General features: G+C 38.8%; 2 protein-coding genes across 4 annotated transcripts in view; one reads left to right on the top strand and one right to left on the bottom strand.

Moving 5' to 3' along the window:
• Positions 1–1,741: 1,741 nt before the first annotated feature.
• txnrd3 (thioredoxin reductase 3) overlaps positions 1,742–17,605 on the bottom strand; it is a 17,665-nt gene continuing 1,801 nt past the window's right edge. Inside the window, exons 3-16 of one of the 2 annotated variants that reach the window (XM_062443704.1) lie at positions 14,722–14,831; positions 13,641–13,742; positions 13,172–13,244; positions 12,342–12,524; positions 12,115–12,257; positions 11,719–11,834; positions 11,229–11,454; positions 10,907–10,999; positions 9,958–10,034; positions 8,851–9,007; positions 7,290–7,397; positions 6,320–6,415; positions 6,088–6,222; positions 1,742–3,071 (exon numbers count right to left, since the gene is read on the bottom strand). In XM_062443704.1, coding sequence (XP_062299688.1) covers positions 3,009–3,071; positions 6,088–6,222; positions 6,320–6,415; positions 7,290–7,397; positions 8,851–9,007; positions 9,958–10,034; positions 10,907–10,999; positions 11,229–11,454; positions 11,719–11,834; positions 12,115–12,257; positions 12,342–12,524; positions 13,172–13,244; positions 13,641–13,742; positions 14,722–14,831 — 1,682 coding nt within the window. In that variant the 3' untranslated portion in view covers positions 1,742–3,008. The remainder of the gene's footprint in view (positions 3,072–6,087; positions 6,223–6,319; positions 6,416–7,289; positions 7,398–8,850; positions 9,008–9,957; positions 10,035–10,906; positions 11,000–11,228; positions 11,455–11,718; positions 11,835–12,114; positions 12,258–12,341; positions 12,525–13,171; positions 13,245–13,640; positions 13,743–14,721; positions 14,832–17,605) is intronic. The other variant, XM_062443713.1, reaches the window with a different exon arrangement.
• bin2b (bridging integrator 2b) overlaps positions 17,073–17,605 on the top strand; it is a 17,036-nt gene continuing 16,503 nt past the window's right edge. For both annotated transcript variants that reach the window (XM_062443733.1, XM_062443724.1), the window contains exon 1: positions 17,073–17,091. The gene's annotated coding sequence lies outside the window, so the exon portion shown is untranslated. The remainder of the gene's footprint in view (positions 17,092–17,605) is intronic.

Raw genomic sequence — 17,605 nt, 5'->3', positions numbered from 1 at the left:
GCCCGCACCACTTCAACAGGACCATTTTGATCCACTGTAACCTGTGTGACACTCAAAATAACCCCCCCCATCTCTTCATGACATGAGTGGCAGCTGGTGTGGCTGAGGGGCCATGAGACGACACAGGGATCAGGGCCAAAGCAGGACCAACAACGTTTGGGTCTTAAATATAGGTCCGAATTTGGAGATTGGTGTAATTTTGCTGCCACTTATTTTATTTACATTTTTTCATTACTTATTTTCTCTCGTGTGCATTGGTCTCAATTTTTGTCTTTGAATTTGTTCTTTGTTTTTTTTATCCCTTTTCTTTATGTTGCCACTTGTTCTGTCTTATCAGCTTTTCAATAAACTGTGAAGAACTTTGAAATACATTAACCTGTATGAAAGCTGCTATATTAATAAAGTTTGATTGATTGATTGATGTATGATGATATTTAAAGGATATGAGATCTGTTCCAATACACACACACACACACACACAAACACACACACACACACTACTATAACAAAAAAACTGACACGATGGATTTAGTGTGAATACAATGGAACGTTCACACATTCACCACATTGATGCCAACTATTAAAGGTAAAATCATCACTATACTGGTTGAAATGCAGGAATTTTGCTAACAAAATATGAATGAAAAGTTTTACTGACACTAAATATACTATGTAAACTTGTGCAAAAATGTCACATTCTCCAGATTATCACTTTAAATTCTTCTGTATCCTTCTCTGACTCATTTAATTCCATTTTTATAAATAACATCCAACATTGTTCATATTGACATTACCAATGCAACTAAAGGGGAAATAACTCATAGCACACTATTTATGATACATAATGTTGTTACAGTGAATAATTTGAAGAGTATGAATGACTGACTCATGTCACAACCATGACACAGCACCTTTAGAGGCCTGCATATATATCACACATCCTTCAAAGATTATCACTTCACATTCTTCTATGTCCTTCTAGATCATTCTTTGACTAAATTACATTTTTATAAATAACATCCAAAACTGTTCATATTGATAATGTCAATGCAGCTACAGTGGAAATAATTCCTAATATGCTACTTATGATTCATAATGTGGTTACAGTGAATAATATGGAGAGTATGAAGGTGATGACTGATGTCACAGCCATGATACAGCACCTTTAGAGGCCTGCTATTCGCTAAGATATTGCGCCATTGTAGGTAGACATGATTGTAGTTCTTACTTTCCAACATGGAGGAAAGTGCACTTCTTTTAGGTTGTTTTTTTAATATATAAAACTTCTCAGTCATACTTTTTATTAAGAATTTGAAATCCTAAAATAAAGTTTAAACCCTTGTAAAAGTTAGTTACTATAAAATCTATGTTTAAAAAAAAAAAATGTACCACCAGATACAATGAGTCCTAATTAAAGGTAAACTGTTCCTTTAATACACATTTATAGTTTACAGTAAAATATTGTTATCAGGAAGGCTAAAAAATCTATATATTTTTAGCCTTCCTAGTTTAATAATAAATTACACAATATACACAAAATGTTACTTCTCTAAATTTAAAAGCAATAGTAATACTTAAAATATTGCATTAATCAGAGGATAGAAGAATGCTGCTAACTTGGCTAAAAATAGGCACTAAATCAATAAGTAATCATTGATAACTACATTATCAGTCCAGTTTGTATTGAGTTGATAGTCAAAGCTTGAATTAAGTCACACAAAAAGAAACATTCAGACAAAAGTTGAAGGTGAATCCATCCTTTATTAAATCTTTAGAGAAGTGATCTACAGTGGTTTGACACCAATAAACGAGTCATTTAGACAGATGACCAGTGTCACACTGACAGCAGCCAGAATACTGTCCTCTACCAGACTGAATATATCTTTTACATACACATAAAGCTGAGGCAAAAAAACAGCAAGATGCAACCAACAAGCATTAAGTTAATAGAGTAAAAACGCTTCTTTTTTTTCTCCTTCTTCTTTTAAACACATGACATTCAATTCAGTACGATTCAGGTTGGATTTTTATTCCATTTGGATTTTGATGTCAGAGGTTTGAAAGGTGAAAGTCTGCCAGCTCTTGATCCCCTCTGTCCAGCACCAGTGTTTTAACACTTTACTGGTCAAGTGTGTCCTCTTTTAAAAAGGCGGTGAAACCTCCACACACACACCGACTTGTACAGTACACACCTCAAATTCATCTTCAAATCCTGGTAAGCTGGAATGTGTGGAATGATTAGAGCTCAACAGAAGAGACATGAACACACACACACACACACACACACACACACACACACACACACACACACACACACACACACACACACACACACACACACACACACACACACACACACACACACACACACACACACACACACACACACACACACACACACACACACACACACACACACACACACACACACACACACAGAGTTTCCTTCAGGAACTGGATGAGAGGTTCAGAGCGGAGCATCCATCTGTTCAAACCTTTGTTTTAATCTGTTTTAATGAAGTCAATTTCAGTCTTTATAATAGGGGGAACAAGGGGGTTGTTGGACGAAGGGTTCGGGCCACCATCAGGTGCTTCTGCAGAGGTACATCGATCCTCGCCCACCTCAATATTTTGGGTTACGGGTGAGGACGTCAAAAACAGCCCAGACACACACCCACATACACACTCAGAGGTGCAGTGTGTATGTGTGTGCTGGTGCTCCTCTGAGAAAAAACAAAACACACTGGTGGAGCCCGTAGTATCAGCAGAGTAACCCCGCTGTTCAGCAGGCTGCACTCATAATTAAAAACCATCTTAACCAAGGGAGACAGAAACAGAGACCCCCCCCTCCCATCACCCTCAGTGAGCCGCTCCAGACGTGTTAGGTTTGTCCTGAGAAACGGCGTGGAGGTGAAGATGAGCTCAGAGAGGGGAGAGAAAGAGAGGGGTGTTAGGGGTCGGTCGGTTTTTAACATGAGAGCAGCCCGCTAAACGAGCAGGGTTTAACCTCAGCAACCGGACTGGGTGACGTCTCCGCCCGAGCTCTTGGTCACGTCCAGAGTGGTGAAGATCTGAGGGGGGGGGACATGAGACAGGGACACATTTAACCTTTAGTAACATTAAAACTGGAAATTAAACTCATTAATTAATACTGCTTCATGTTTAAAACTATAAATGTCCTGATATCTAACATACATGTTTCCTGAAGCAGTACTTAAACAGGAAGTGCATGTTTAGATGTTTACACATCTGTCTGGAAGCTATATAATTAAGCTATACATTAAAGATACACACATCACAAAGCTTAAATGTTAAAAACTCCATTAATATTAAAATTGAAGGCATTTTTAAAAGGGGAAAACACCTTTTACATTTAAGGTAGTTCATCAGGCAGATCACTTATAAAGATGCTTTTTTGGGGAAACGAGACACACAATATTCAACTTTAATGGGCACGACATGCTCGGTCCTGCCTTCATTTAAACATGAAGATATGTGGGCCAAAAATGGTAAACACAAGGTGTAAAAAACATCAAACAAGATGCACTCGAGCAGCTTAATGTGCTGCAATTATCACCGTAATACATTACCATAATGAACAAGACGTGCTGGGACTTTAGCTAATTAATGCACATAATGTATCACCGACAGAAGAAATGAAATATTAATAGTAAATCAGGTTTAAGCTTTGCAACAGACTAAAAAAGTGATTCAAATGAAAAATGTTTCAGCATAAAGAAAGTAAAAAATGAGACGTGTTAATACTTTAAGCCGCTGCCTGTGGCTGTGCAGGTTTTATGCGCTCTGATTGAATGTGTGTCTGGCACAGTGAGATCATTCACACAGAATTAGAGAGAGAAAGAAAAGTGGAGGAGAGAACGAGCAGAGAATGTTTCTACCAGAGAGGAAATGTTTACCACCTGAGCAGAGTTTCCATCTTACTGATTTAAAACTTAAATATTTAAAAGCAGCTGTGATGTACTCACAGTATATCTACACACATATACAGCTTTCTATGTGTGTTCTGTTTATAGCAGGATGTTGTCACTTCCTGTTGCGTTCTTACTGATTACTCACACAATACTTTAGCAACATCCTGTAAAAAACATTTTCTTACACTGGGAAGTTTGATGAAGACAACTTTATTTTACTTTTGGCTGCTTGTAAGCAAGAATGTGATGAACTAGTGCAGCGCCTGTTTAAAACATGCCTGGTCACAACACTGTTTTTTTGGCCTCCAGCTACTAATTCAACACATTCAACATGAATGAAGTGGAAGAGGTGTGAATCAACAGGAGACATGAAAGAAACTAACACTATTATATACAGATGATGTCAGTACTGTAATGGTAAATAGATGTTATTTTCTCATTTCAAAGTAAAATAAGGGCTGCATTTCAAAATAAAATAAAGTTGATAGATGATATTGAGCTCTTGGATCGTTCTTATTTTCTGAGCCTTCAGTTCAGATTTGAGTGTGTGCGTTTGCTCTGAAAGTTTGCGTTTTGTCTGTAGTGGCGCTTCACAGTCACCACTCTCGTCATAACATATGAGACTAACTGGGTCTGAACTGCTTGTGTAAGTACTTGTCCTTGATGTACTTACACAAGCTAGTTAAGTAAAACAGAGCAAATATACATACAGAGATTCCTTCCTTTAGTTAACAGATGTGAACACCAGGCTACAGATTCACAATTATCGTTTTTGTGTGTCTTTACATGATATATATGTATACTGAATTTTGTTTGTCTATGTAAATCTGGAGCGAGGGGCTCAATATTTAAAATTTGCATAGGGGGCGCTGTTGAGCCATTTTGCGATGCTCATTTCAGCAAACTCTAAAATATCACATTTTTCACTGGGTCTGGCATGGGAGCAAATTTTCGTGAGTTTTGGGCCATGTTTATCCTTTTGTTTTTGCAGAAGAATAATAACGAGCAGAGAATGTTTCTACCAGAGAGGAAATGTTTACCACCTGAGCAGAGTTTCCATCTTACTGATTTAAAACTTAAATATTTAAAAGCAGCTGTGATGTACTCACAGTATATCTACACACATATACAGCTTTCTATGTGTGTTCTGTTTATAGCAGGATTTTGTCACTTCCTGTTGCGTTCTTACTGATTACTCACACAATACTTTAGCAACATCCTGTAAAAAACATTTTCTTACACTGGGAAGTTTGATGAAGACAACTTTATTTTACTTTTGGCTGCTTGTAAGCAAGAATGTGATGAACTAGTGCAGCGCCTGTTTAAAACATGCCTGGTCACAACACTGTTTTTTTGGCCTCCAGCTACTAATTCAACACATTCAACATGAATGAAGTGGAAGAGGTGTGAATCAACAGGAGACATGAAAGAAACTAACACTATTATATACAGATGATGTCAGTACTGTAATGGTAAATAGATGTTATTTTCTCATTTCAAAGTAAAATAAGGGCTGCATTTCAAAATAAAATAAAGTTGATAGATGTTATTGAGCTCTTGGATCGTTCTTATTTTCTGAGCCTTCAGTTCAGATTTGAGTGTGTGCGTTTGCTCTGAAAGTTTGCGTTTTGTCTGTAGTGGCGCTTCACAGTCACCACTCTCGTCATAACATATGAGACTAACTGGGTCTGAACTGCTTGTGTAAGTACTTGTCCTTGATGTACTTACACAAGCTAGTTAAGTAAAACAGAGCAAATATACATACAGAGATTCCTTCCTTTAGTTAACAGATGTGAACACCAGGCTACAGATTCACAATTATCGTTTTTGTGTGTCTTTACATGATATATATGTATACTGAATTTTGTTTGTCTATGTAAATCTGGAGCGAGGGGCTCAATATTTAAAATTTGCATAGGGGGCGCTGTTGAGCCATTTTGCGATGCTCATTTCAGCAAACTCTAAAATATCACATTTTTCACCGGGTCTGGCATGGGAGCAAATTTTCGTGAGTTTTGGGCCATGTTTATCCTTTTGTTTTTGCAGAAGAATAATAACGAAGAAGAAGAATTCAGGCCCTAAAAATAAATGAGATAGACAAAAAAAAAAAAAAAAGATGAAATTTAGGCACATAAAGGGCGACTTGTGTTCTTACCTCAGCACAGGTCGGGTGGATGCCGATGGTGCCGTCCAACTGCTCTTTAGTGGCGCCGCATTTCATGGCTGTTCCGAAGCCCTGCGTTACCTCTCCTGCGTTTGGACCCAGGTAGTGGAAGCCGATCACTCGCTCCTACAGTGACGACAGGGAGGGAGTTAAAGCTTACTGGTTGCTACGGGTTACTGCTGAACTAAAAGTAGCGGAGTAAAAAAAACAGTGATGGTCTTACATTGTCCAGTTTGTTACAGATGAGCTTGGAGTAACATTTGTTGTTGTCTCTGCCGGGCACGGTGAACTCCAGAGGCCAGAACAGACTGTGGTACACCTGAACACAGAGAACACTTATGTTACAGCGTGAAAAGGAACAAACAGCATTAAATAAACATCATCAGTTCAACTTCAACCCCATTCAACACATTAAGGCAGGGAGGCCTTGTATTCACAGTACTAATGACACACATTTGCTCAGGAAATTAGGCTCTCTTTCAGCTATATCCACAGTTAAAGTCTCTCTGTGTGTGTGTGTGTGTGTGTGTGTGTGTGTGTGTGTGTGTGTGTGTGTGTGTGTGTGTGTGTGTGTATGTGTGTATGTGTGTTTTGCTGAGGAGCTTATATCACTGTGAATTGTGTAATAATACAGTGTTTGCTGGCTGGCAGCCTGCATGCACAAACAAGTAGAGGTTCACATCAGTGCACTGTGTGTGTGTATGAGAGTCAACATTCAGGCTGCAGGCAGTGACGTGAAATAAACTACACACACACGCTCTGACACTGTTTCTACACAGGAGGCCTTCAAGTACAGTACAGAGTGTGGGTCGTCTGTGTTCGAGCGGCTATGTGCGTAAAACTGAAGAAAATACAGTCAAAGCATTAAAATAGACTTCTGGTTGCAGTTACAGGCATTTAGAGTGAGCTGTGTGGTTTGTGTGGACAACTGGATTGATTAAAATACACAATACTGCTGTTTATTCATCTTTCTATTGATTTTAGAAACCCTGATTACTAATAAAACGTAATGTCTCAGAGTTGCACTTTGATCCAGACAGTCACAAGGTTCACAGTCAGGTGAAGCAGATAAATCATAAATTATTCAAATGACTGTGTGTGTGTGTGTGTGTGTGTGTGTGTGTGTGTGTGTGTGTGTGTGTGTGTGTGTGTGTGTGTGTGTGTGTGTGTGTGTGTGTGTGCGCGCGTCACACCTCGATGTTCTCCTGCCCGTAGAGCTCGATGGCTCTGTCCTCTGACAGGCCACAGGAGCCGTACTCCAGTGGGGTGAAGACAGTGGTGGGGACGTTGATGTAGTCACACTGCACAGACACACACATTATTCAAGTTAGAGGAAATAATGCACACTGTCACATGTCACACAATACTGCAGTGATATCTGAAGAGGGGCAGATTTGACATCAGTTAGGGAAGTTTTTAACAGGTGCATGTTTCAATAAGCTATTGAACATTTTTATTATCTTTTCATCAGGTTTTCATGCTAAATTCACACTGAAACAGCTGCAAATTAATAAGTTACATATGTGAAGAAATATTTTACTTTAAGCTTCTAGTGCCATCTTCTCATATTTCATATCACACTGGTAGTATACAGTGCTAACAAGTAATCAGCCTTTATAATTACAGCAGATAGTTTGTTCTTATACAGTATAAAACAAAACTGTGCACCCCTGCTCAGTATCACTTAAATGTTCAGTATAAATCCTTTCCATTTAATACTATTTATTTAGAGACACAATCCAAAGAAGAATGAAAACAATTTGAAAAACAAAATGTTTGATTAATTCATCTATAATGAAAGGTCCATGTTTAAGAAACAACTTAAAAAAAAAAAAATCAGCACACCCTTCATTAGTAAGACTCCATTCTTTCAGTTTTTAAATACGTTGTTTGTCTGCCTTTGATAACAGACTGGATCCTCCTGGACCTGGATGATTCTTCACAGATCATCGTTTACCTTCTATTTTTAAAATATTCTAAAAAGATGTTGTGTTGGATTCATAGTCTTGTGTCATGTTGTAAACTTCCTCTCCTGTCTACCCTCTTGAGACTGAGAGTCATCTTTTCTTCACCATTTGGGTAAACAAACTTGTATTCATGGTGCCATCTATAAATGTCACCTCTTTCATCTCGTTAAAAGAGGAAGTGTTTTTCTTGCCTCTGTCACCAAGTGCTGCTTGTGGAGGAACTCTGGGTCTCTAAATTAAACAGTAGAGTGTAAACAAGTGACCTCAGATAACTTAACATGCTGCTCTAACACTGATGCTTCAGTATTAATAATCTAATGATATATAATAGTCATATATAATAATATATCAGTCAGAGGGACCAAACCACTACTTCTACTGCAATACTTTAATTACATGAAGCTCATAATAGTCACAGAGACAGGATAGTACTCGCTTTATATTGAGATGAGTCCTCCTCTACCTCCTAATCACTGCTGCAACTGTGTTTTGGCTTTTGTTTATTATCCTCCTGAAGATCTTGTACCATGATCTTTATCGAGGCTCAGTGTCTTTTCTTACTTGTTGAGGCATTTCTTCACCATGTGGAGTCTCGCTGCATGAGACGCAACCCAGCACAGGACTGACAGAGAGTTGCATAACCATGTTTCTGGTAATTAGTGTGAACTACAAGTCACAGTGGTAATCGCTTTTGTCTCGGTGGTCACAGGTGAACTCGTGTTTGTTGCGCTGCGGCCTGTTTTCAATGTAGTCTATCTAACCTGTTAGTTTTTAAAGGACTACATACCTTGAGTGTGGCGCCCTTGTAGAGGCGTCGAGCCAGCAGCCTGCCTGCCTGGATGGCCACAGGTGTCAGCTCCCACTTGCCTTCCAGAATGTCTCCGATGGCGTAGATGTGGGGCACGTTGGTCTGCTCTTCATCGTTGACTGGAATCTTTCCATTTCTGGAAGGTTATAAAAAGGAGATGTCATCATACATTTAATTTAGGGTTGTTTTTTTTTTTTTTTTTTTTTAAACTTTTTCTTAGTATTTTAAACATATATGTAAGGATTTTGAGTTTTCCCAGAGCTAATGCTATAGTCTATTCATCATAAAAGTAGTAATGTAATATAGTGGATCAAAGGTCATGTTGGGGCAGCATGGAGTAAAGCAGCTGTAATAGTATTTATATTCCACACTGTACAGCAGCAGAACAAGCAGACCTGCTGACGGGCCCCTGAACCTTTTGCCCCCCTGGTGTGTCGGCTCCTTCTAAATACTGCTGTGGTCATAAGACCAGGGCATATGACTCAAAGCGCACTTTTAAAGCTCGCCTCATGCCGTTTTAATCTCTGCTTGAACAGCTCATTCACAAAAAAATCATGGAGAGAAAGAGAGAGAAAAAAACATCCTCTGAGAAACGGCTGCATTGTCCACACTGGGAGTAATGGAGTAAATGAAAGTGTGGATAGAAAAAGAGCTTTTTCTGGATGTGAATTTAGTTTTTTAACCAAAGCAGTGAAATTATAAATATGTAGGAAATAATAAAAAAAGAAGATGTACTGATGATGAGGCAAATGGAGTCTAATGAAATCAGAGCAGACAAAGAAGAAGAATAATGACAGCAAGATGAAAAGCTCTCAAATTCACATCGTTTATTTTCCGCCATTAAAAACCTGCTGATACCTTGTTCATGAGCTCTCTCATCTTACTAACAAGACCCCCCCCCCACTACCACTACTAAATCCCCCTGCACACACTCATACACACTCCACCCCCCCGTGGAGAGCCATGGGATGGCAATAACTGCTGAATCACCATGACTGTAGCACCAGTCTTAAAGGCACAGGCTGCCACGTGTGAATGAATGGATGGAGAAAGAGAAAGAGAAAAAATGGGAGATAATAAACTTACTTGGGGTTGACTTTGACCCCTGTCTTGTCCAGGCCGATTTTGTCTGTGCATGCGTCTCTGCCCACTGCTATCAACACCTGGGGAAAGAGAGAAAAAGGCTTAGTTTAGTTCAATCTAAGCTTCAGATAAAAGACAAGTGGAATAAAATAGAAGATTTTAAAAAATGCAGTGGAACACATGAATGTCTTATCTGGTTTAAACTGATTATCTCCACAGAAAAAAACCTGTTCATGTTTATAAAGTTATAAAAGATGTTTGAAGGAACATTTAACTGCTGTTTAAAAAAAAGTTTCTCTTGATGTATTTTGTGTGTTTTATTTGTTCCATTCAGTTTTCATGTCATGACATGCTGAGGCCAAAGTATACCCTCACACACATGCACACTGCAAAATTAAATGATCACAAATTAAAAGTCATTCTTAAATTGGTAAAATTAAGATAAAAAAAAGCAGCTTGAGTTTTGACACCAACCTTCCTTTCATTTTTATGTTTTTATTTTTTTTAATGTTATTATAGCTATATATTGTAATTATTCATTTTGTTCTATGTAGTCATATTATTTTCTGTAATATTGTGTAATTTTAACATGTTTTAAGGTGGAGGCTTTAATTAAGCCCAGTTGGGTTTTTCTGCCTCTCACTGTTATTTGTCATATCTGTTATGTTTTGTGTAAATTTTAACTTGTGCAAAATAAACTAAACTAAGATTTGTATAAATTGTTTCACATTAAAAACAATCATTTTTTAATAGACTGGCACCAAAAACTGATGGTAACCTTTGATTTAATAAATAAAAATGTGGAATAAAACAGGCAATGTACAGATATCTGTAAAAATAACAAAAATACACCAAGAACGAAACATCACACATAACTTTCAGTAACATTGGTAACAGATGGGAGAGTTAAAGGTGTGTGTGTGTGTGTGTGTGTGAAGTGATCAGTACATACAGTGTTGTATTCTCCCTCCAGGAGTTCACCGGTGTCTGTGGACTTGGCTGTCACCTTCAGCCTGCCAGGAGTGCCTGCTTCCAGCTCCTCTATCTGACACACAGACACAGAGGAGAGGACAAGGAAAAAGAAAGAGAAAAAAAAGAAAAAGAAAAAAGAGTCACCATTGTGCTTCTGTCAAATGTCCAGAGAGATAAAACTTCACATGAGACTGTACAACAATAAATGACACACAGATAAAGCGAAATGAAATAATTACAAATTAAAAGTCATTCTTAAATCAGTTAAATTAAGATGTAAGTTAAGTCTGGTCCACGCTAACCTTTACTGGGACGTATTTGCGGAGGAACTTGACTCCGTGCTCCTCCATGTGGTCCCCGGCTCGGTTGGCCATGTCCTGATCGAAGCCCCTCAGCAGGATGGAGCGGACCATGACAGTGACGTCGAGACCCAGGCCTGCCAGGAAGCCCCCGCACTCCAGAGCCACGTAGGACGCCCCGATCACCAGGGTCTTCCCCGGGCAGTGGGACAACGAGAAGAGGTCGTCGCTGGGTGGAGGAACGCACAGAATGATAACGTTACGAGACATTTATTCTGCATGTCACAAAAACAACCTTTGAGGATTTGTGAGATTAAACGAGAAGCACGAGACAATTAATGGATGCTCTGAGGAAAAAACGCCTGCTGAGGAGAAGTGTCCTAATGATTAGAGACTGACAGGAGATGCTTCTTCCCACCTACTGGTCTACTAATGTCATTATATAGAACAGGTGGTGTTATATATCTCATCCTGTGTTGTATGTAGCTCTCACCTGGTGATGCAGTACTCCTTGTCTCCGGGGATACCGAGGTAGCGTGGCCTCTCTCCTGTGGCTAAGATGAACTTGGCCGCTGTGTAAAACGTCTCTTTCCCTCGTTTATTTTTTGCCTAAAAATACAGAAGAGTCTTTTTCCGTCAGTGAGGAGGAGGATGTTTTGAAACGGCATTAACATTTGCTTTGTGTGCAGCTAAGGAAGTACTCTAACAGCACAGAGAGAAAATAAGAGGCTAAAAGTTTAAGATAAACAAAAACAAAAAAAAACAGGTTGCTACAACAGGCTGGACGCCATTTCACAGCTGATCGAGATAAGAGATCAGTTACTCTGTCGGCTCGATTAAAACTGAAACAAAGTGTCTGTTTTATCACACGTATCAAAACTGCAGTTACCTTGATTTTGTGTGGTTCAATGAACTCTGCATAGGCGTTGACATAGTTGACATTCTTGTCTTTCAGCGCCACCCTGTAGCCCCAGTTCAATGAGCCGATGTAGTTGTTCACCGCTGTCTTCATCGTCTCCCAGTTGTGTTTGACTGAGGGGACACACACAGAGATAAGTGGAATTAGTGGTAATGATAATAGTTCCGACTCCTCAGAAGGGCTTGCCTCTGATTTACCGCGGCAAGCCGGTCCGATGTCCCCCCTCCGTGACCTCCTGGGTCGTTGCTCTGGGGCCTCACCTGTCTCTTCGATCTCCCAGCCGAACTTGCGGGCGTCCTGCAGCGCCGTGCCGAGCAGGGCCGTTTGGTGCATCAGCTTTTTGGGGATGCAGCCGACGTTGACGCAGGTGCCGCCGAGACCTGGAAATGGTCGGTTACAGGAGGAGATTAGATTCAGATAAATGGGTCAATGACGTATAAGGATTTTCAACAACTCAATTTTAAATAATAAAAACAAGCATATCTAATGCAGTAGTTCAAACATTCAGAATGTTGTGTACCTGACAATTCATATTACAATTTGAAAGTGATTTTAGTGGGGGTTTTTCAAGATTAATTGGCACTGGCCTGAAAAAAAAGTCATTTGGTACGACCATGATTCATCTTGAAATGTCTTATCTAAATAAAAGATCATCATTTACAAAGATTTAAAAAAAAAAATGCAAATACTTTGTTTCCAAACACTTTATATTACTGAAAACTTGTAAAAAAAGATGTGAAGCGTGTTAAGTAAATTGATTTATTTCAAGATGAATCATGGTGGCACCACATGACTCTTTTTAAAGGCCAGTGCCAATTAATCTTGAAAAACCCACTAAAATCACTTAATTTCAAATGTATAATATGGAGCTTCAGGTACACAACATTCTGAATGTTTGAACTACTGCATTAGATATGCTTGTTTTTATTATTCTACAATTGAGTTGTTCTAAATCCTTATACGTCATTGACCCAAATACATTCATCTCTTGCATCTAACTGGTTATCCTGAAGTGGAAGCATCTTACCCCAAGTGGTTCCTTTTGGTGTGGGTACGACATAGTCCAAAACCATGACTTTCTTCCCCAATGCAGCAGCTTCCTATTTAAAAAAAACAAAAAACAGACAATGTTACTGTAACATCACATGAAGCTATTACTTCCTAAAGTAGAACCGCTGCTCAAACCCTAACCCTCAAATGTAACTACAGCTACTCGAAATATCAACCACAAAAAAATAATGACACAACAAAGGAACGACCGATAGAGGTGGAAATTCCTCAATTCTGAGATGCATCGCGACACAAATGTGAACGATTGTAATTAAACATTTGGAAATATAATTAAGCTTAAATGAAAAAAAACCAAACTGCTGTATTGGCTGACTGCTTGAGGATAATTGTTGACAGGTGAATCATAGCTTCACACCTCTAACAGCAACTACAGTGATAAAGCTTGAGCAGGTGACACTGAGCTTTGCTGCAGGTCATTTTGTCACCTTTGAGCAGGCCAGGCCTCCGGATCCTCCTCCAATCACGATGAGGTCGTAGTCGTAGGCTTCGTTCTCTAGTAGCTGCTGCAGGCTGCCGTCTTTATGGGCCTGACGGGAACATGAACACACAGTTACATCGGTACAACACCTCAGATCATACTACAATATTTACAGTCTGTTTTAAATCCTCTATTGAGCTTTCAGCATGAGCCTCTCACATAGCATCTAGTTAGTCATGCTGTGTAGATAGACATTACATTGTGCCCACTCATTCTAGTGAGTGATGTATCCAGTTGTTGTGATGTCACATGAAGTCAACAATGAGGCTCTGTTAGCCAGCAGACAGTTAATATTAAGTCAAGATGGTGCACTTTAAAACCTGACTGACACAGTGCTGTTTAATGTGGATTTCACTCCATTTCAAATCAGTCTAACATAAAGGGCAGACACCACTAATGCTCACTGGCTCCAGGCAGCATGTAAACTAATTACAATATGTGCCAACAGCATTATAAACAATTAACAATACAGGCCATATCATCTTTCTCTGCTCATTACTTTGATCAATAGATTAGTTTCTTTGTCTCGAAATGTTTAGAAAATGAAAGGAAAAATGTCTCATCACACTTATCAATGAATCGCCTTATCATTTCAGCTCTACAGTAAAGACGCATTCACACACTTTGAGTTTAAAACAAGCCCACTACCTCCCGGTCACTCTTCCTCATCATCACTGTGAGCCTTTTTATCATGTTTCTGATACCTGCACTGTTCTCTGTGATAACCTCATGGCACACCTACATATTTTTAGCTAGACCTCCTTCCTTTCCTGCGGTGTTTGCTCTAACAAAGGGTCTATTGAGTATTGTGTTGATCTGTTATTAGGAGGGAAGAACACACTGTGTACAATTCATGACTCATTTTTTTTTATGCAAATAAAGAAAACTTGTGAGTTGAGCTTGGAAATGTTGCTCCATTCCAAAAAAAACAGGCTGGTCTGGACAAGTGGAGGACATTGTGTTTGAGCTGGTTTCACGTGTGTGTTCAAGGATAGATGTAACAGTGAGTGATCGTATTAGGGCTCTACCTGCATGGTTTTGTCACAGCCGCCGAGGTGCGTCTTGTTGATAAAGACGTTAGGGACGGTTTTCTGTCCCGTCATCTCGAGCAGCATGTCCTGGTAGTTGGTTCCATCCTCTGGACAGAAGAGAAGAAGAGAAGGGTTCATGTAGTGCAAGTGAGTGAAGTCTTTCAACACATCTGCTTTTAACATGATGATATTTGTCAGGCGGTGCAAACCTTTTTTTAATATTAACTTTAAAATGTGGATTTACAGTGGATTTTTAGTATGAAGATATGAATGAAAACTCAACCTAGAATGTATGTAATCTTACTGCTACTACAGTAATTTTCAGGGCACTTAAAACAAAAAAAGTCTAAGTTCCAGTGTTTCCTGTTTGATTTTTAGACACTGTGGTGGGACATTTAAAAGTTAAATGCATCATTATGGTGCTCTTCAAGAGCTAAATGATGGGCTCTTATCAAACTATTTAATCATAAAACACACTGGCTGTATAGTATAGATATGAATAGTGATGACACAGCAAATATAACCTACTATTACAACTATATATACAATTTATTCTGACATTACTTTTCTGTTCACTTCTTATTTCTGCTGAAAAACAATCAACAACTACTTTCAAAACCAAATCATAATTTAAAGAAATGCCAAAAACGTATTTGTTGCAGCTTCTCAAATATATCGGAATTGTTTATGTTATATATGAAAGCAAACTAAATATATTCACATTTCGGACTGTTTAAACAAACAAAATATGACATTTGAAGAAGTCACCATGTGCTATGATATTATAACCAACTATAATAACATGTTCTGATGTTGTGTTAACTACTCGTTTCTGCTGAAAACGTGCACAAAAAAAATGTGTGCTCAAGGATGAACTAATTATTGCACTCACACAATATTAATCAAGCTGTTGAAACACTTGAAAACAGACAATACTGAACCAGCTTCTCATTACTCCTCTATATAGAATGAAATACACTTATAACACCAGCAGTGAGATAAACATGTTGCTCTATTTTTCAGTGATTTCTCTCCTCATCTGTAAAATATGACATTGAAGTTGCAGACTTCTGTTAACTTAGCATGGCTACAGGTAGGAGTGGCTTCTAGTAACTAGGGGTGTGACGATACACTCCGCTCTCAAGACGAGATATTGGGAAGTAACAAGTAATTTATGGAAGTAACAACCATAAATACAAAAGTATATTGCTAATAAAAAAACACAAATAAAAGTAAATTGCACAAATCCTGTATCACATAAATACACAAGTAGAACATATAAATTGTGTTATAATTTGGTAGTGTGACTCATTTTACTTTTTGCATCATTAGGCTTCCATAGCTGCGCTAGATTCCCTGCTCCTCCTACTTCAGGCTTTCAGTGTAGAGACTTGTGGTCAACTTACTGCTGCGTTTCGTGGTACGAGATCTCGTCACACCCCTACTAGTAACTAAAGCAACCTGTATTTCATAAGATGACGACAGGTCTGCACTCCTGATTTTTAGAACCACTGCGGTATATATTCGTTTGTTTTAACCACAGGGGTGGCCTGTCTGATGATACACAAATATTGTGTAAAAATATGCATTTTATTTTTGTTAAGACTGAAGTAACACTGTCTGCAGGCTCTTTGAAGTTATTGTTATGACCTTCCACCGCCACACTGTAATCTACACAAGCATCTGATGTACAGATTTAATTGTAATGTTGTTGACCAGCCACGGCGGCGGCAGGAAATCTGTTTATATCAGCTGGTTTTCTATTTCTTCTCGAGTCTCGGCAGAAAGACTAAATTTGTATGTTGTGGGCTAAAACTTTAAAAAGGACTTATTCTCATATCAGCTCTACTTTTAAAAAAATATTATTTTGTTTTTGGATTCCACTAGATCAGCTTTGCATGACTCAGTTACAAAGAACAACACTCCTTATTTATCTTCTAGTGACCTTTTATGCAGCCCCTCAGTATACACTTCTCTCTTTACAGGCTATTTTAGCTCCTGTCTCTTTAAGGCCCCCCTCTCAATGAAGCCACTCTGCTCTGATTGGCCAGCTTTACGCATCAGTTATCTAACTTTACTGCCAATGCAAACCAAACATTTCCTGTGTTATTGCTTCAAATTAGAAACGTTTAGAATATCTAACTACCAACAGACATATATTATAAAGAATTTTCAGGAAGTGAAACGTGTTCCTCACTGAATAAGCAGAGCTTCATTAGAAGTGCTAAAAACCAGCCAAAACAACAATATATGGAGCTATTTGGAGTTATAAATAATGCAGGGTGGAATAATACAACAGTGACGATAAGGACATGATGATGAGGATGTTTGATGAAGAGCAGCTAGTGACCAGCACACCTCCAACAGGTAAACTACTTGTATTACTTTGCCCTGCTGTGTAATGGAGCCATGACTCGGCACTACTACCCCTGGAGTGGAGCAGCGAACTTGTGTGTTGTGCACGTTCATGTAGTCCATATAAAGAAATCCCCTAATTTCTAACTGATCATATCATTAACAGTATTTATATTTCTAAGTCATTCAAATACTTATCAATAACATCTCCACACACTACCTTGCTGAGGCTCTGACAAACATAAATATGCAAAAACTGAGCAGAGAGGTTGGAGTATACTGAGATATGGCACGAGGCCAAGATATCTACAGTGAGTGACTCAGCATGTTTGTGCCGCTGCAAAAGGAAGAGCACAGCCCAGTCTGGAGTCCCACAACATCACTATTATAATGATTTTCACATGTCGGCAGAAAACTGTGTCCATTCAGATTCAACTGTGAAAAATGACATTGTGTTGAATTAAACCGGTAGTACAGGATGGGCTTAGGAGGTGAACAAACTGCTAACACGGGTGAAATAACGCTT

Source organism: Scomber scombrus, chromosome 3, assembly GCF_963691925.1.
Source record: "Scomber scombrus chromosome 3, fScoSco1.1, whole genome shotgun sequence".
Classification (NCBI taxonomy): Eukaryota; Metazoa; Chordata; class Actinopteri; order Scombriformes; family Scombridae; genus Scomber; species Scomber scombrus.
The sequence above is the reverse complement of the archived record's forward strand: the minus strand, read 5'-3'. Positions and strand labels throughout refer to the sequence as shown.